Source organism: Carlito syrichta, unplaced genomic scaffold (genome assembly GCF_000164805.1).
Source record: "Carlito syrichta isolate Samal-C Ts95f unplaced genomic scaffold, Tarsius_syrichta-2.0.1 Scaffold316190, whole genome shotgun sequence".
NCBI classification, from domain to species: domain Eukaryota; kingdom Metazoa; phylum Chordata; class Mammalia; order Primates; family Tarsiidae; genus Carlito; species Carlito syrichta.
Window position 1 is genome coordinate 537,678 of NW_007260286.1, and position 14,014 is coordinate 551,691.

General features: G+C 36.9%; 1 protein-coding gene across 5 annotated transcripts in view; it reads left to right on the forward strand.

Moving 5' to 3' along the window:
• Nucleotides 1-14,014, forward strand: part of SOS2 (SOS Ras/Rho guanine nucleotide exchange factor 2) — an 89,753-nt gene that overhangs the window by 50,628 nt on the left and 25,111 nt on the right. For 3 of the 5 annotated variants that reach the window (XR_002481309.1, XM_021706877.1, XM_008073824.2), the window contains 5 exons: nt 2,613-2,835; nt 6,866-6,985; nt 7,435-7,597; nt 11,038-11,155; nt 12,338-12,510. Coding sequence is in view for 4 of the 5 variants with exons in the window: in XM_021706877.1 (XP_021562552.1) it covers nt 2,613-2,835; nt 6,866-6,985; nt 7,435-7,597; nt 11,038-11,155; nt 12,338-12,510 (797 nt within the window). In the remaining variant the exon portion in view is untranslated. The remainder of the gene's footprint in view (nt 1-2,612; nt 2,836-6,865; nt 6,986-7,434; nt 7,598-11,037; nt 11,156-12,337; nt 12,511-14,014) is intronic. The other 2 variants (XM_008073825.2, XM_008073826.2) reach the window with 2 other exon arrangements.

Consider the following 14,014-nt stretch of genomic DNA (forward strand, 5'->3'; position numbering starts at 1 on the left):
GCGGGTCTCGAATCCGCGGGCTCAGGCAATTCACTCACCTCAGCCTCCCAAAGTGCTGGGATTACAGGCTGAGCCACCGAACCTGGCTAGAGAATATTTATTTTAAAGAAGTCAAAAGTCCTGTTTAATAAATTAAGCTATTTAATTTTATCTCAAGTTTGCCATTTCTTCAACTTATTCTCTTCAACCTTGTTCTTTAATTTTGGATAATTAAGAACTTTTTTTTGTCTTTTTCTTTTTCTTTTTTTTTTTTTTAAGGATATTTACTTTTTCCGGAAAAGTTTTTGGTGTATTTTGACAACAGAAAAATGGAAATTTTCTGTTTGAAGTTTCAGAATCACAGCCCCTGAAATGAAACTCTAGGCCATGAACATTTAAACAAATGTGTGTAATCAAATGTATATTATTGAATTAAGAACATTTATGTGTTATCTGACATTATAAGGCATTAAGAATGCCATAACAAGCTTACTTATTTCATGTGTTTTCTGTTTTTTTAAGAGGAATTTAATTTAAAATTGAGAATATGATTCCTCTGTTTCTACTTTGAGATTTTTATCATGTGTGCTTTAAAATTGTTCATAGTACTAAACTAATTTTTAAAATTATATTCCTTTTTCTTTTTTTTGAGTTGGAGTCTCACTCTATCACCCAGGCTGGAGTGCAGGGGCAATCTCAGGGCCACCCCAGCATCAACCAGCTGGGCTCTGGCCATCCTTCCTTCTCAGCCTTCCAAGTAACCAAAACTACAGGCGTGTGCCACCACGCCCGGCTATTTTTTAAAAATTTATTTATTGTAGAGACGAGGTCTCTCCAAGTTGCCCAGGCTGGTCTCGAACCCGCGGGCTCAGGTAATCCACTCGTCTTGGCCTCCCAAAGTGCTGGGATTATAGGCTGAGCTACCGAGCTCAGCCTAAAATTATACTCTTAATGAGAATACTAGATTATACATAATCACAGAACCTTCTAAAATACACACATATATTAGAATAAACCAGATTAATGGTTATATGTCTAAAATCCTTTTCTATGCCAGTTATACTCAGAGTAACCAACTAGTTCACAAGTGAAAGCTTATTTTTATAGAAGTATTTCTTTTTTTTATTTGTTTTAGAGTTGGAGTCTCACTCTGTTGCCCAGGCTGGAGTGCAGTGCCATGCTCCCAGCCACTGCAGCCTTGCCCTGCTGTGCTCTGGCGATCCTTCCGTCTCAGCCTTTTGAGTAGCCGGAACTACAGATGTGTGCAACCACGCCCAGCTACTTATTTTATTTTATTTTATTGTGGAGACGAGGTCTCGCCAGTTTGTCTGGGCTGGTTTTGAACCCACGGGCTCAGGCAGTCCACTTGCCTCGGCCTCCCAAAGTGCTGGAATTATAGGCTAAGCACTAAGTCCGGCCTATAGAAGTATTTCAACGAATAAGTGAAGAAGGAGTGGGAGAATATAAGCATTCCTCAGTTCCTCGTAAAATAATAAATCTGTGGAATTATTACATTATTCTGGATGTCTGACATCACAGAAAGATAACTGGAGAATATGTGCTTCCTGTTAGAAGTATCCTTGGCAAATGTTTGTGCCAAATAGAGACAAAGTCTCTTGTGTCTGGTTTACAGAAAATATTGGAGACAGAGAAACATGGCATGGCAAATGATAGTTTTTCAAAAAATTGCAACCAGAAGTGTGCAATAAAGGGGTAACTGATAGAGTTAAAGGAGACTGGAGACACATTGACTAAATGCAGTGTGTGGATTTTGTTCAGATTCTCTTTCTTTCTTTCTTTCTTTCTTTCTTTCTTTCTTTCTTTCTCTCTCTCTCTCTCTCTTTCTTTCTTTCTTTCCTTCTTTCCTTCTTTCCTTCTTTCCTTCTTTCCTTCTTTCCTTCTTTCCTTCTTTCCTTCTTTCCTTCTTTCTTTCTTTCTTTCTTTCTTTCTTTCTTTCTTTCTTTCTTTCTTTCTTTTTTTTTTGAGTTGGAGTCTCACCCTGTTGCCCTGGGTGGAGTGCGGTGGCACACTCACGGCCACCATAGTCTCAACCTGCTGGGCTCAGGAGATCCTTCCATTTTACCCTTCCAAGTAGCTGGAATTACAGGAGTGAGCCAACATGCCTGGCTAATTTTTTGATTTTTATTGTAGAGACGAAGTCTCACCATGTTGCTTAGGCTGGTCTCAAACTCCTGGTCTCAGACAGTCCTCTCACCTTGGCTCCCAAAGTGCTGGGATTATATAGGCTTGAGCCAGTGTGCCTGGCCCAGATTCTTTTTCAAACAGACTATAAGAAAACATTTATGAAGCAATCAGAAATGTGAGCACTAACAAAATATTTGAAGATAAAAGTATATTAAGTTGTTGGGTTTTTATGCGATAATGGTATTGTGATTATTCTTTTAAAGAGTCTTTTAGAGACATATTTAAATATGAATGAAATGATAGGATGTCTTAGATTTGTTTCAGAATAACCTAGGCAGTGAAGGGAAGGCATGCATGGGTTTAGATGAAACAAAAATTGGCTATGAGTCGATCATTTTGGGGGCTGGGTAGAAGTTAAAGATTTTATGAAGATTTGCAGTTATGTCTGTGAAGGAAAAGGCATTTTTGTTTATGTATTTTTTTTCCAGGGAAAGCTATGAAGAAGTGGGTAGAATCAATTGCTAAGATCATCAAGAGGAAGAAGCAGGCTCAGGCAAATGGAATAAGCCATAATATTACCTTTGAAAGCCCACCTCCACCAATTGAATGGCATATCAGCAGACCAGGACAGTTTGAAACCTTTGAGCTCATGACACTTCATCCAATAGAAATTGCACGTCAGCTAACACTTTTGGAATCTGATCTCTACAGGTAGACAATTAGCTTTAATTTTCTATTTTATTTTCAGAAACCTTGACCATTCCTCTACCTATTTTCAAAACATTTTGTAAAATGTTTATGAGTGCTTAAAAATACCTCATCTATTCTTGTGGGCTTGGAGAAGAGCTCACAGCATAGTTTTTAACTACAGTCTGTCCTGCACGTAAACACCTCCTTAACACTATTTTGACCTATTCTATTGACTGGAGTCCTTCACAGGAGGAATGGCAGGGAAAGACGAAGGCAGTAGAAGAGCAATTCCCTTCAAGTCCATCACCCCCTCCTGCCACTAATACTTTCTCAGATAGCGTAGTTTGAGGCCAGCCAGTCAAGGCAATGGGTAGGAATGGGAGGCTCTTGGCCACTAAGTGAGTAGAACAATATTGCTTGAGACTGGCTTGCTTCTTTCATTTACAACCCAGGCTCCTGTGAAGAGCAAGTAACAGCTCCCTGTTGAAAAATAAGCCCCAGGCCGGGCACGGTGGCTCAAGCCTATAATCCCAGCACTCTGGTAGGCCGAGGTGAGAGGACTGCCTGAGCCCGCAGGTTCAAGACCAGCCTGGGCAACATGGTGAGATCTCGTCTCTACAATAAACCAAAAAATTAGCCGAGTGTTGTAGCTGACACATAATAATTATGCATGTTTATGGGATACAGAATGACATTTCGATACCTGTGTACAAATGTATAATGATGAAAACAGGGCAATTAGCATATCTATCACCTCAAGCAGTTATTGTTTCTTTGTGTTGTGAACATTCAAAGTCCTCTCTTCTAGCTTTTTGAAAATATTTAACAAATTATAGTGAACCACATTTACCCTACAGTGCTATGGAACACCAGAACTCATTCCTCCTATCTAGTGGTAATTTGCACCCATTAACCAAACTCTCTCTGTCTTCCCCTCCTCCCCACCCTTCCCAGCGTCTAATACCCACAGTTCTCCTCTCTACTTCCACGAGCTCAAAAGTTTTTGCCTCACATAATGCTCTTCAGGCTCATCCATGCTGCCTCAGATGATAGGAGTTCATTCTTTTTTTATGACTGAATAGTATTTCATTGTGTAAATATACCGCATTTTAAAAATCCATTCTTCTGTTTTTGGACCTTTAGGTTGATTCCACATCTTAGGTATTGCGAATAGTGGAGGAGCCCTCTTTTAAAATACAAGCACTCTTAAGAAGCCAACCTGGTTAGCAGCCAATTTTGTTTCATAGGTACTGCACAGAGAAAAGCAAGAATATATAAACTTCAGTGCTAATAAATAAGAAGGCACCAGAGATCAACTTTACCTTCTTTAGAACTGGCCTCTGGTTTGCACTGACTGTGCCATTCAGAATCAAACCTTTGTCATACCCGCCAGAGATTCAGAGTGTCATGTTATACTTTAAGTAATTAGGAATTCAGGTAATTTTGTTTATGTTGTGGGATTTGTGATAGGTAGAAGTGAAAGGATTTCTTACTTGAGTAGCAAAGCAAATAGTGTTGAATCAAGTTTTTCCTCACAGAGCAGCTGTTCCATGAATGGACATCAGGAAAAAAAAGCAATTAGCTTCTTGGACACCTACTTTCAAGATGTAGAAAAGTACCTTTGTGAAGAGATGTGTATTATGGAAGAAAGGTAGCATATATAAAACATTGACACTGTTTATGATCTAAATTTCTGATAAAATAATAGAGCCACTTAAGAAAACCTACCTATTTCAGTTTTCTTAAATGTTAGCAAGCACTCATTGATACTCAAATCTGATTTAAAAAAATTTTTAATGGATAACCAACTTCATAGGCTATTGATGGCAATGCCACTGGTCAGTTTTTAAATTATATAGTCTTGACTCACTGTATATAATGATTTAATTTGCTCTTCTGTCTGATTTTTAGTGAAATATTTCAGACATTCCAAAAAATATAGAAAAAAATATAGTGAGTTCTCATTAACAACAAACATTATAGATAAAATTGAAATCCTTTGGGTAATTCTCCCTATTTTTAGAGGGGTCACTCTGTCGCCCAGGCTGGAGTGCAGTGACATGATCACAGCTTACCATAGCCTTGACTCCCTGGGCTCAGGTGATTCTTCTGCCTCAGCTTCCCAAGTAACTGGGACACAGGTATGCACCACCACACCTGGCTAATTTTTTCATTTGTTTGTAGAGATGAGGTCTCACTATGTTGCCTAGGCTGATCTCGAACTCCTTTACTCAAGCAATCCTCTCACCTAGGGCTCCCAAGTACTGGGATTATAGGTGTGAGCCACTATGCCTGGTCTTTTTGTTTTAAGTAATTTTTATATCATATGTAATAGAGACAGGGGTCTCACTCTGTTGTCTAGGCTGGTCTCGAACTCCTAGCCTGAAGCAGTCCTCCCTCCTTGGCTTCCCAGGGTGCTGGGATTACACGTGTGAGCCACCCTTCCCCTATGCCATTGCCCTTGTTTCCAAGAAGTAACCACTACCCTGAGTTTGGTGTTTACTGCTCCCCTTTATATGTTTATAACTTAAGTATGCACTTAAGTTTATTATTATTCATAAATAATACATAGCATTGTCTTGCCCTTTTTTTAAAAGTAGAGGCAAGGTCTTGCTTTGCCACCGAAGGTTGGAAGTGGCACAATCATAACTCACTGTAGCCTCTTAACTCCTAGGTTCAAGCAGTTCTCTTGTGTCAGCCTACCAAGTTAACGTGAATTGCAGGTGTGCTTCCATGCCCAGTTTTTAAAAGATTTTTAAAAAAAACAATGTATCACAGGTGTGGTGGCTCACGCCTATAATTCCAGCACTTTGAGGGGCTGAGGTGAGAAGATTGCCTGAGCCCATAGGTTCGAGACCAGTCTGGGCAACTGGGCAAGACCTTATCGCTACCATAAATCCAAAAATTAGCCGGGCGTGGTGGCTCATGTCTGTAGCTCCAGCTACTTGGAAGGCTGAGGCAGCGGGTCAAGGCTGCGGTGGCCACGAGCATGCCACTGCACTCCAGCCTGGGCCACACGGTGAGACTCCGACTCGAAAAATAAAGAAAATAAAACAGAAAAGAGAAATAATGTCTCACTTGGTTGTCCAATCTGGTCTCAAAATCCTGGTCGCAAGCAGCCCTCCCCACTCAGGCTCCCACGTAGCTGGGATTGCCGGCGCACACCGCTGTGCCTAGATCGCTTTGCTCATTAAAAGACCGCAGGTACTCATGTGCCATCCTGCAGTTCTTTTTACTTAAAACATGTTTTCAGTTAAGCATTGCTCAAGTTGGTGAATACAGTTCTTGTTAGCTTATTTTAACTGCTTGTGTATCCCATTATATTAGACCCCACAATGTGTCCCGTTTCTTGATGGTGAATCTCTAGGGTGTTTGGGATTTTTCACTCTTAGAAAAATAATGTGTCACCAAACTTTCTTGCAAATGTTTTCTTATTACTTTACATAATAGTTTATCTATGGTGTATGCCTAAGAGTGGACTTCCTGGGTCATCTGGTATGAATATCTTCATTACTATGAGATAGTGCCAAATTGTTTTACAGAGAGGTTGTATCAATTTTGACTTCCTAATTAGCTGGGCATGGTAGTGCACGCCTGTGGTTCCAGCTACTTGGAAGGCTGAGGCGGAAGGATCACCTGGGCTCAGCAAGTCGAGGCTGCGGTGGCTGTGAATGTGCCATTGCACTCCAGCCTGGGCCACAAAGTGAGACTCAGACTCAAAAAAAAATTTTTTTGTGACTTCCATATTGGGGAGTTCCTGTTTTATAATATTTTTATCCATTTGGTATTATTAGACTTCAGTCTAATAGGAGTTAAATGTGATTTCATTGCATTTTTATGATCTTTTCCCTGAGTGAGAGATAAAGTATTTTTTCAGGTTTGTGGCTATTTGGGTCTATTTCTGTCTGAATTACTTGTTCATATTCATTACTTGTTTATCTTTTGGGTTAATTATCTTTTTATTAGTAAGTTTCAAGAAGTCTTGAAATAATTTTGATATAGATCCTTTGTAGGTTAAGTAGCACTGATTTTTTTTTTTTTTTCCCCATAGGAAAGTTCAGCCATCTGAACTTGTAGGGAGTGTGTGGACCAAAGAAGATAAAGAAATAAATTCTCCAAATTTATTGAAAATGATTCGCCATACCACAAATCTTACCCTCTGGTTTGAAAAGTAAGTTTTAATTTACTCTGTCTTAATACTTCTTTGTTTTGATTTTTGTTTTTGTATTTTGGGTTGGAGTCTCACTCCGTCACCCAGGCTGGAGTGCAGTGGTATGCTGCTCACTGCCACCCCAGTGTCAATCTGCTGGACTCAGGCGATCTTTCCGCCTTAGCCTTCCAAGTAGCTGGAACTACAGGTGCCCTCTACCACACCCGGCAAATTTTTTGATTTATTGTAGAGATGAGATCTTGCCAAGTTGCCCAGGCTATTCTTGAGCTCATGGGCTTAGGCAATCCCCTCACCTTGGCCTCCCAAAGTGCTGGGATTATAGACTTGAGCCACCACGCCCAGCAATACTTCTTAATAATCATAACGTTAAGTCATATTTAAGCTAAAATTCTGTCTGTAAATGAGGTGAAAAAACTTCTAAGTCATGATTTTTTTTTTGTTGCTGTTAGATGCATTGTGGAAGCAGAAAATAGTGAAGAACGTGTAGCAGTACTAAGTAGAATCATAGAAATTCTGCAAGTTTTTCAAGATTTGAATAATTTCAATGGTGTATTGGAGATAGTCAGTGCAGTAAATTCCGTGTCAGTATACAGACTAGACCATACCTTTGAGGTAAGTTTTAAGCTTAAATTTTCCAACCTTTTGGGAAAAGATAAGATTAATGTAAAAGGGATTGCTTCTACCACCTATATTTTTTAATAAATCCTTGGCAAGTTCATCTTTGCCTCTTAAACACGGTGATATAAAGATATTAGAAAATATATTAATATATGAATATGACATATGAGTTCCAGGCTTATATTAGAAAATATATTAAAATATATCAGTATATATTAAAATATAAGTTTATTGATACATAGAAAATATATCTTGATGTTGACTATATGTTGATATATTTTCAATATAAGCTTAAGATTCATTAAGAAATATGAGCCTTGTGCCTCTGTTTAATATATTTACCTAAATATAACAAAGTTCCAGGTGAATTTTTTCAATGATATATTGATAGTCTCAAATAAGTTACAAAGGATTTAAAATATAAATATACAAATAGCTTCTTAATATATAGTCAACCATAGAACACCATGGAGGGAACACTTTCTAAAACTTACATTGATTTTATTTTATTTTTCAAACCGTTGTGTCAAGGGCTAACTTTGAGTAGGTCTCAGTGAGGCAGCTGTGCGCCTACATGCTAACCCCCAAGCAGAAGCCACTCGCCTGTGAGTGGTTGAGCACCAGGCTCCCCACGAGCATGCAAGCAGCTGCCTTTCTGGCCACACCCCATGTTCTGGGACCAGGGGCTCTCTGCACTGCACTTCGGTCCTGGTGCGCAGCAGGCAGTGTCCTGCTATTTTATTTTTTAAGTTATAAACTAATATGTGTTTCGTGTTTATTATATAAAGCTCAAGTGATATAGAAATTATAGAAATATATTTTATGTATATGTATATATTTTAATAGCAAAATTGAGGTTATATTTTCATAGATTTGTGTGGCCTGCATCTTTTTCTCATATTTTCTTGAGTTTTTTGTTGGTTTGTCTTCAAAAACAAGGTTTTTGATGGCTTCATAGTTTTCTCTCTCATGGACAACTCATACTTTATTTCATCACTTGAATGTGGGAAAATTAAGTTATTTCTAATACTTTTTGCTATGATAGATAATTTATCATGGAAAATGCATATATAGATATCTTTGTAGGAATTTTATTATTTCCCTAGAATAAATTTCTAGAAGTTGAAATACTAGGTCAGAGTATTTGCACATTTTAAGACTTTTGATACTTTTACTTGCCATGATGTTTTCTAGCAAGATATGATAAATGCCCATGGATATTATGTACTACGCTAAAACTTGTTTACGGATTTCATGAGCCAAAAAAATGTTCTCATTTTTAAATTGTATTTTTAAGAATAGCTAGTGTGGTTGAATATTTTAAGATGTACTTATTGGTCATTTTTAGTCCTTCTTTGTAATTTATTTTCTCTTATTTTGGCGGGAGGGGATGTTTGCATTTTATTGATTATTTTTTTCTTAAGAGATGAGGTCTTATTCTGTCACCCAGGCTTGAGTGTAGTGACATGATCATTGCTCGTGGAAGCCTTGACCTCCTGGGCTCCAGCGGTTTTCCCACCTCAGTCTCTTGGGTAACTGGGACTGCAGGCACAAGCCACCACACCCAGCTACATTTTATTGATTTATGTGAATTTTTGACATATCAATGGTATTAAAACGTAGTCAAACTGTCCATATTTTCTCCAATTTCTATGTGTCTTCATTTTTTCTGCCTTTTAATTTTAAAGAGTATAGTGTTTTGGCTTGTGGAAGTTTTATCATTTTAATTTAGTTGAGCATGTCAGTCTCTTCGTTGATGAATTCTTCCTTTGCTTTTGAACCTAGAAGGACTTCTTCCCAGTGAAGGATAACAAATTAGAAACTCAACTGTATTGCTCTTGGGAATGTGAATTTTTGCATTCTTTCTGCAAAGCAATCTCAGAATATATGTTAAAATTAAAAATACACGTACTCTTCAACTCAGAATTCTAAAGAAATAAAAGCACGAGAGTATAAAGTTAAATGCACAGAGATACACTACTGCAGCATTCGTTGTAGTAGCAGAAAATTAGAAACGATCTGCATATCCATCAGTAGGAGAATGATTAAGTACATTGTCTTATACCTATATAGGATGGAATTTTGTTCAGCTATAGGAAAAAAAAAGTGAATGGGATCTATGTATCTTGGAAGAATATTTGTGATATTTTACGGGGAAAAAAAATCTCGGAACGACTACTGGAACACTGGAACAAAACCTAAACCTCTAAGTGGAATTAGATGAGTATTGAGAATAGTGTGAGGAAATATGTACTCCTCTCTTACCTGACCTTTTTTCTAATGGTTGTGATTAGAGGGGAGTGGAGGAAAAACTACTTTTATACATATGTTTTTCTATTTAGGTGTTTGTATTTTATTGACTTGTGTGAATTTTTATTATTCAAGATATTAAATTCATTCAAATATTACCAAGTATTAGTTTATTTAATAAGATGTGTCATAAATTGAGTGTCTGTATGTGTAGTACTATTTCTGGTCTCTGTTCTGTTCCTTCGATCTATTTTATCATGCCTATGCCAATACCACATGTCTAAATTACCACAAATTCTTGATAAAGAAAAGTAGGTCAACTCCTTACCAGTCTTTTTTTTGAGTTGGAGTCTCACTCTGTCACCCAGACTGGAGTGCAGTCTCGCAGCCTCAACCTGCTGAGCTCCGGCGATCCTTCCGCCTCAGTCTTCCAAGTAGCTGGAACTACAGGCGACCAGTCTTATTCTTGTTCAGGAGTTACCTATCTTTGACCCTTTGTTCTCCTGCATGAATTTTAGAATCAATTTAAGCATGATTTTAAACAATTGGGATTCTGATAGGAGTTTCATTAGATCTATACGTCAATCAATCAGTGAAGAACTGACATTTTTACAGTATTGAGTTCTCAACTCTGAGCATGATTTATCTCTGTTTACTTACTCAGTTAATAAAGTTTTATGTTTTTTTGTTTTGTTTTGTTTTGTTTTTGTTTTTGAGTCGAAGTCTCACTGTCATCCAGGCTGGAGTGCAGTGTGCCCTCACAGCTACTACAGCCTTGACCTGCTGTGTTCTGGTGATCTTTCTGCCTCAGCCTTCCAAGAGGCTGAAACCACAAGCTTGCACCACCACGCCTGGCTAATTTTTTGATTTATTGGTAAGACGAAGTCTTGCCAAGTTGCCCAGGCGGGTCTTGAACCACTGGGCTCAGGCAATCTGCTTGCCTCCATCTCCCAAAGTGCTGGGATGACAGGTGTGAAACACTATACCCAGCCAGCTTTTAGGTCTTATATTTATAGATAGAGGTGAAATCATTTCAGGCAAGTACACAAAGAAATACTGCTAATCTCCTAATTTAAAAACTTGTTTTGCAAATAATTTGCAAAATTGTATAAAATTTAAAGCTTTGCATTCATAAAATATGATTGGATAGTTTAAAAATTATACTCAATTTATATATGTTAAAGGCATTGCAGGAAAGAAAACGGAGAATATTGGATGAAGCTGTGGAATTAAGTCAAGATCACTTTAAAAAATACTTAGTAAAACTTAAGTCAATCAATCCACCTTGTGTGCCTTTTTTTGGTAAGTTACTAAATATGGATATATTTTGAGGGTGACCATGTTATAACCAAAAGGGGCTAACCTTTAGAGGCACATGGTCTTTATATCTTAGTTCATATATTTTGTTAGCTGTCTAGATTGATAAATATAACTCTATTTCCTTGTCTACAAAATGAAGATTATGATAATACCTTGTAAGGTTGTTGTAATTAAGAACTAACAATATTTTATCTGTATTATCCAACACAAAGTCTAGCACATAGTAGGCCCTCATGAAATAGATACTATTATTTTTATTATATCTATGTCACATCTACAGTATTTATTTTCTGTTTAATTTATCAAAGGTTTTAAAATGATTTTTAAATTTAGAATTAAAACATTTTCATGTATTAAGCAGGGTTTTATAAAGTGAACTTTTCTCAAATACTTTTGAAAATGAATGATTTAAATCAAGGTTTCTCAATGTCAACACTATTAATATTTTGGGCCAAATAATTATTTCTTGTGACAGACTGTCATGTGCTTTATAGGGTCTTTAGCAACATCCTGGCCTTTATTCACTACATGCCAGTAGCACCCCTGAGTTGTGATAACCAAAATGACAGTCCCAAATATCCCTGGGAGACAAAATTGCTCCCAGTTAAGAAACACCAATTTAAATGAATCAGTAATTGTGCATGAAAAGAAGACTAAAAACCTTTTTATTGTCCACGAGTGAGGATTAATTATTTTTCTATCTAAATTACAAGCTCTGAGAAAACAGAGAATTAACTTATAAGTCTACAGTCTTATTAACCAGAATTGGCTTAAAATTTAATTTATCAATTAATAATCACTTAAGATCACTGGCATTAAATATTTGTAATCAGATGTTAAAACATTTGGTTAGAATAGATTTAACACAATTTAGACTTTGTGAAATTGGGGCTTAGAAAAGCTTAATTTGCTGTTTGTAAGATTAGTAACCTTTATTTTAATACAGGCCAGTAGCTTTTATTTATTATTTTTAATTCTTTTCCTTAAAAAAAAATCTTAATGGAAAATTAATGATTGTGTGTTAGAGACTTAAAAACATTTTAGTAATAGAATTGCTGAGTAACATAGGATGTCTTTCAACTTTACTAGATCAATTGTTTTCCCAAATAATTGATTAAATAACCAATTTTAAAATAACTTTTCTTTAAATACTTTTTTTACTAGGAATATATTTAACAAATATTCTGAAGACTGAAGAAGGGAATAATGATTTTTTAAAAAAGAAAGGGAAAGATTTAATCAATTTCAGTAAGAGGAGGAAAGTAGCTGAAATTACTGGAGAAATTCAGCAGTATCAGAATCAGCCTTACTGTTTACGGATAGAACCAGAAATGAGGGTAAATATTTTCTTTGCTTATCATTAAAAGAGAACATGTTAAATCCTGTGTGATCGCTAAGAAAAATCATAATCACACATCATGCTATTTATCTTGCTATGAAAACAATACAATAAGTTAATAATCAGTAGACAGCTGGTTAAATATTAGATATACTACGTTCTCTGAGATTGTTAATATTATTAAGTTCTTTCGAAAGTATTGCTTTTTTGTGTAGCTAGTTCAAGTAACACTTCTAAAAAGTGAATGACAAAGAATGGAAGAAGCTTTCTGATGTCCACGTGGTAAAAATAAAATTTACTGCTAGATATGATTGTTAGCCATTTTAGGTATTTTACATGTGCCAGTATAACATTAAATAATTCATCTCTTCACAGGAACACTGTATTTAAATAGGGGAAGGTCAGGAAAGTGGCATATATAGATGCCTAGCAGAATATGACTTTTCTAACGTTTTGTCAATTGATGTTCTATTTTGAGCAATACTGTATAATGATTCTGTAGTATTATAAAATGTGAGATACCTCATAGGTTATATTATGCTTATGTTAAATGAACGTTAATTGTGCCATACTTATTTGAAATTGAGAACATATGATAATTAACCAGAATAAATTCACCTGTAACATTAAAAATTGTACTAAACTTTTAGACATAGTCTGCAGATTGGGCATAGTGAGTGAAAATAGCCACCATTGCTTCCATCCGCTTAAATAATGAGATAGTAACTATTCTTTGTTTCTAGTTCAGAACAAAACATCCGAAGTACTAAGAAAGAATGACCTAAACCACACCATTATAAAAATGTAGACAGATGCGTGCTCTTAAAAACATGGTGATAAGCTACCAGTGGTTAACTATTTCATACCATCTCCTCACCATTGGGCCCACCCTCTGTAATGTGGAGCTTTACAGAGCTAAGGAAGTATGTTCTTGAAGCCCAGATTAGAGTTTACAGTATATTTTCCCACAGGAATGATGTTACATTGTAGTTTGGTACACTTGAAAATAGTACTTTTAGTAATAGGATTTTTATGGTCTGGTCTAGACTTCCTACCATCATCTAAAGCATTATTTATTTATTTATTTATTTATTTATTTATTTATTTATTTTTGAGCTGGAGTCTCACTCTGTCGCCCAGACTGGAGTGCAGTGGCCGCTCCCAGCCACCGCAGCCTCGACCTGCTGGGCTCCGGCGATCCTTCCACCTCAGCCTTCCAAGTAGCTGAAACTACAGGCGCTCGCTACCACGCCCGGCTAATTTTTTTTGATTTATTGTGGAGATGAGGTCTCACCAAGTTGCCCAGGCGGGTCACGAACCCGCGGGCTCAGGCAATCCACTCACCTCAGCCTCCCAAGGCGCAGGATTACGGGCTGAGCCACCGAGCCTGGCCCATCTAAAGCATTTTTTAGAGGAAAATCTTCTTTATGATTGAGTCAAAATAAGTTTAAAATGTACACAGAATAGCTATTCACTTTTGCAAATCATACTTAACCATGCTA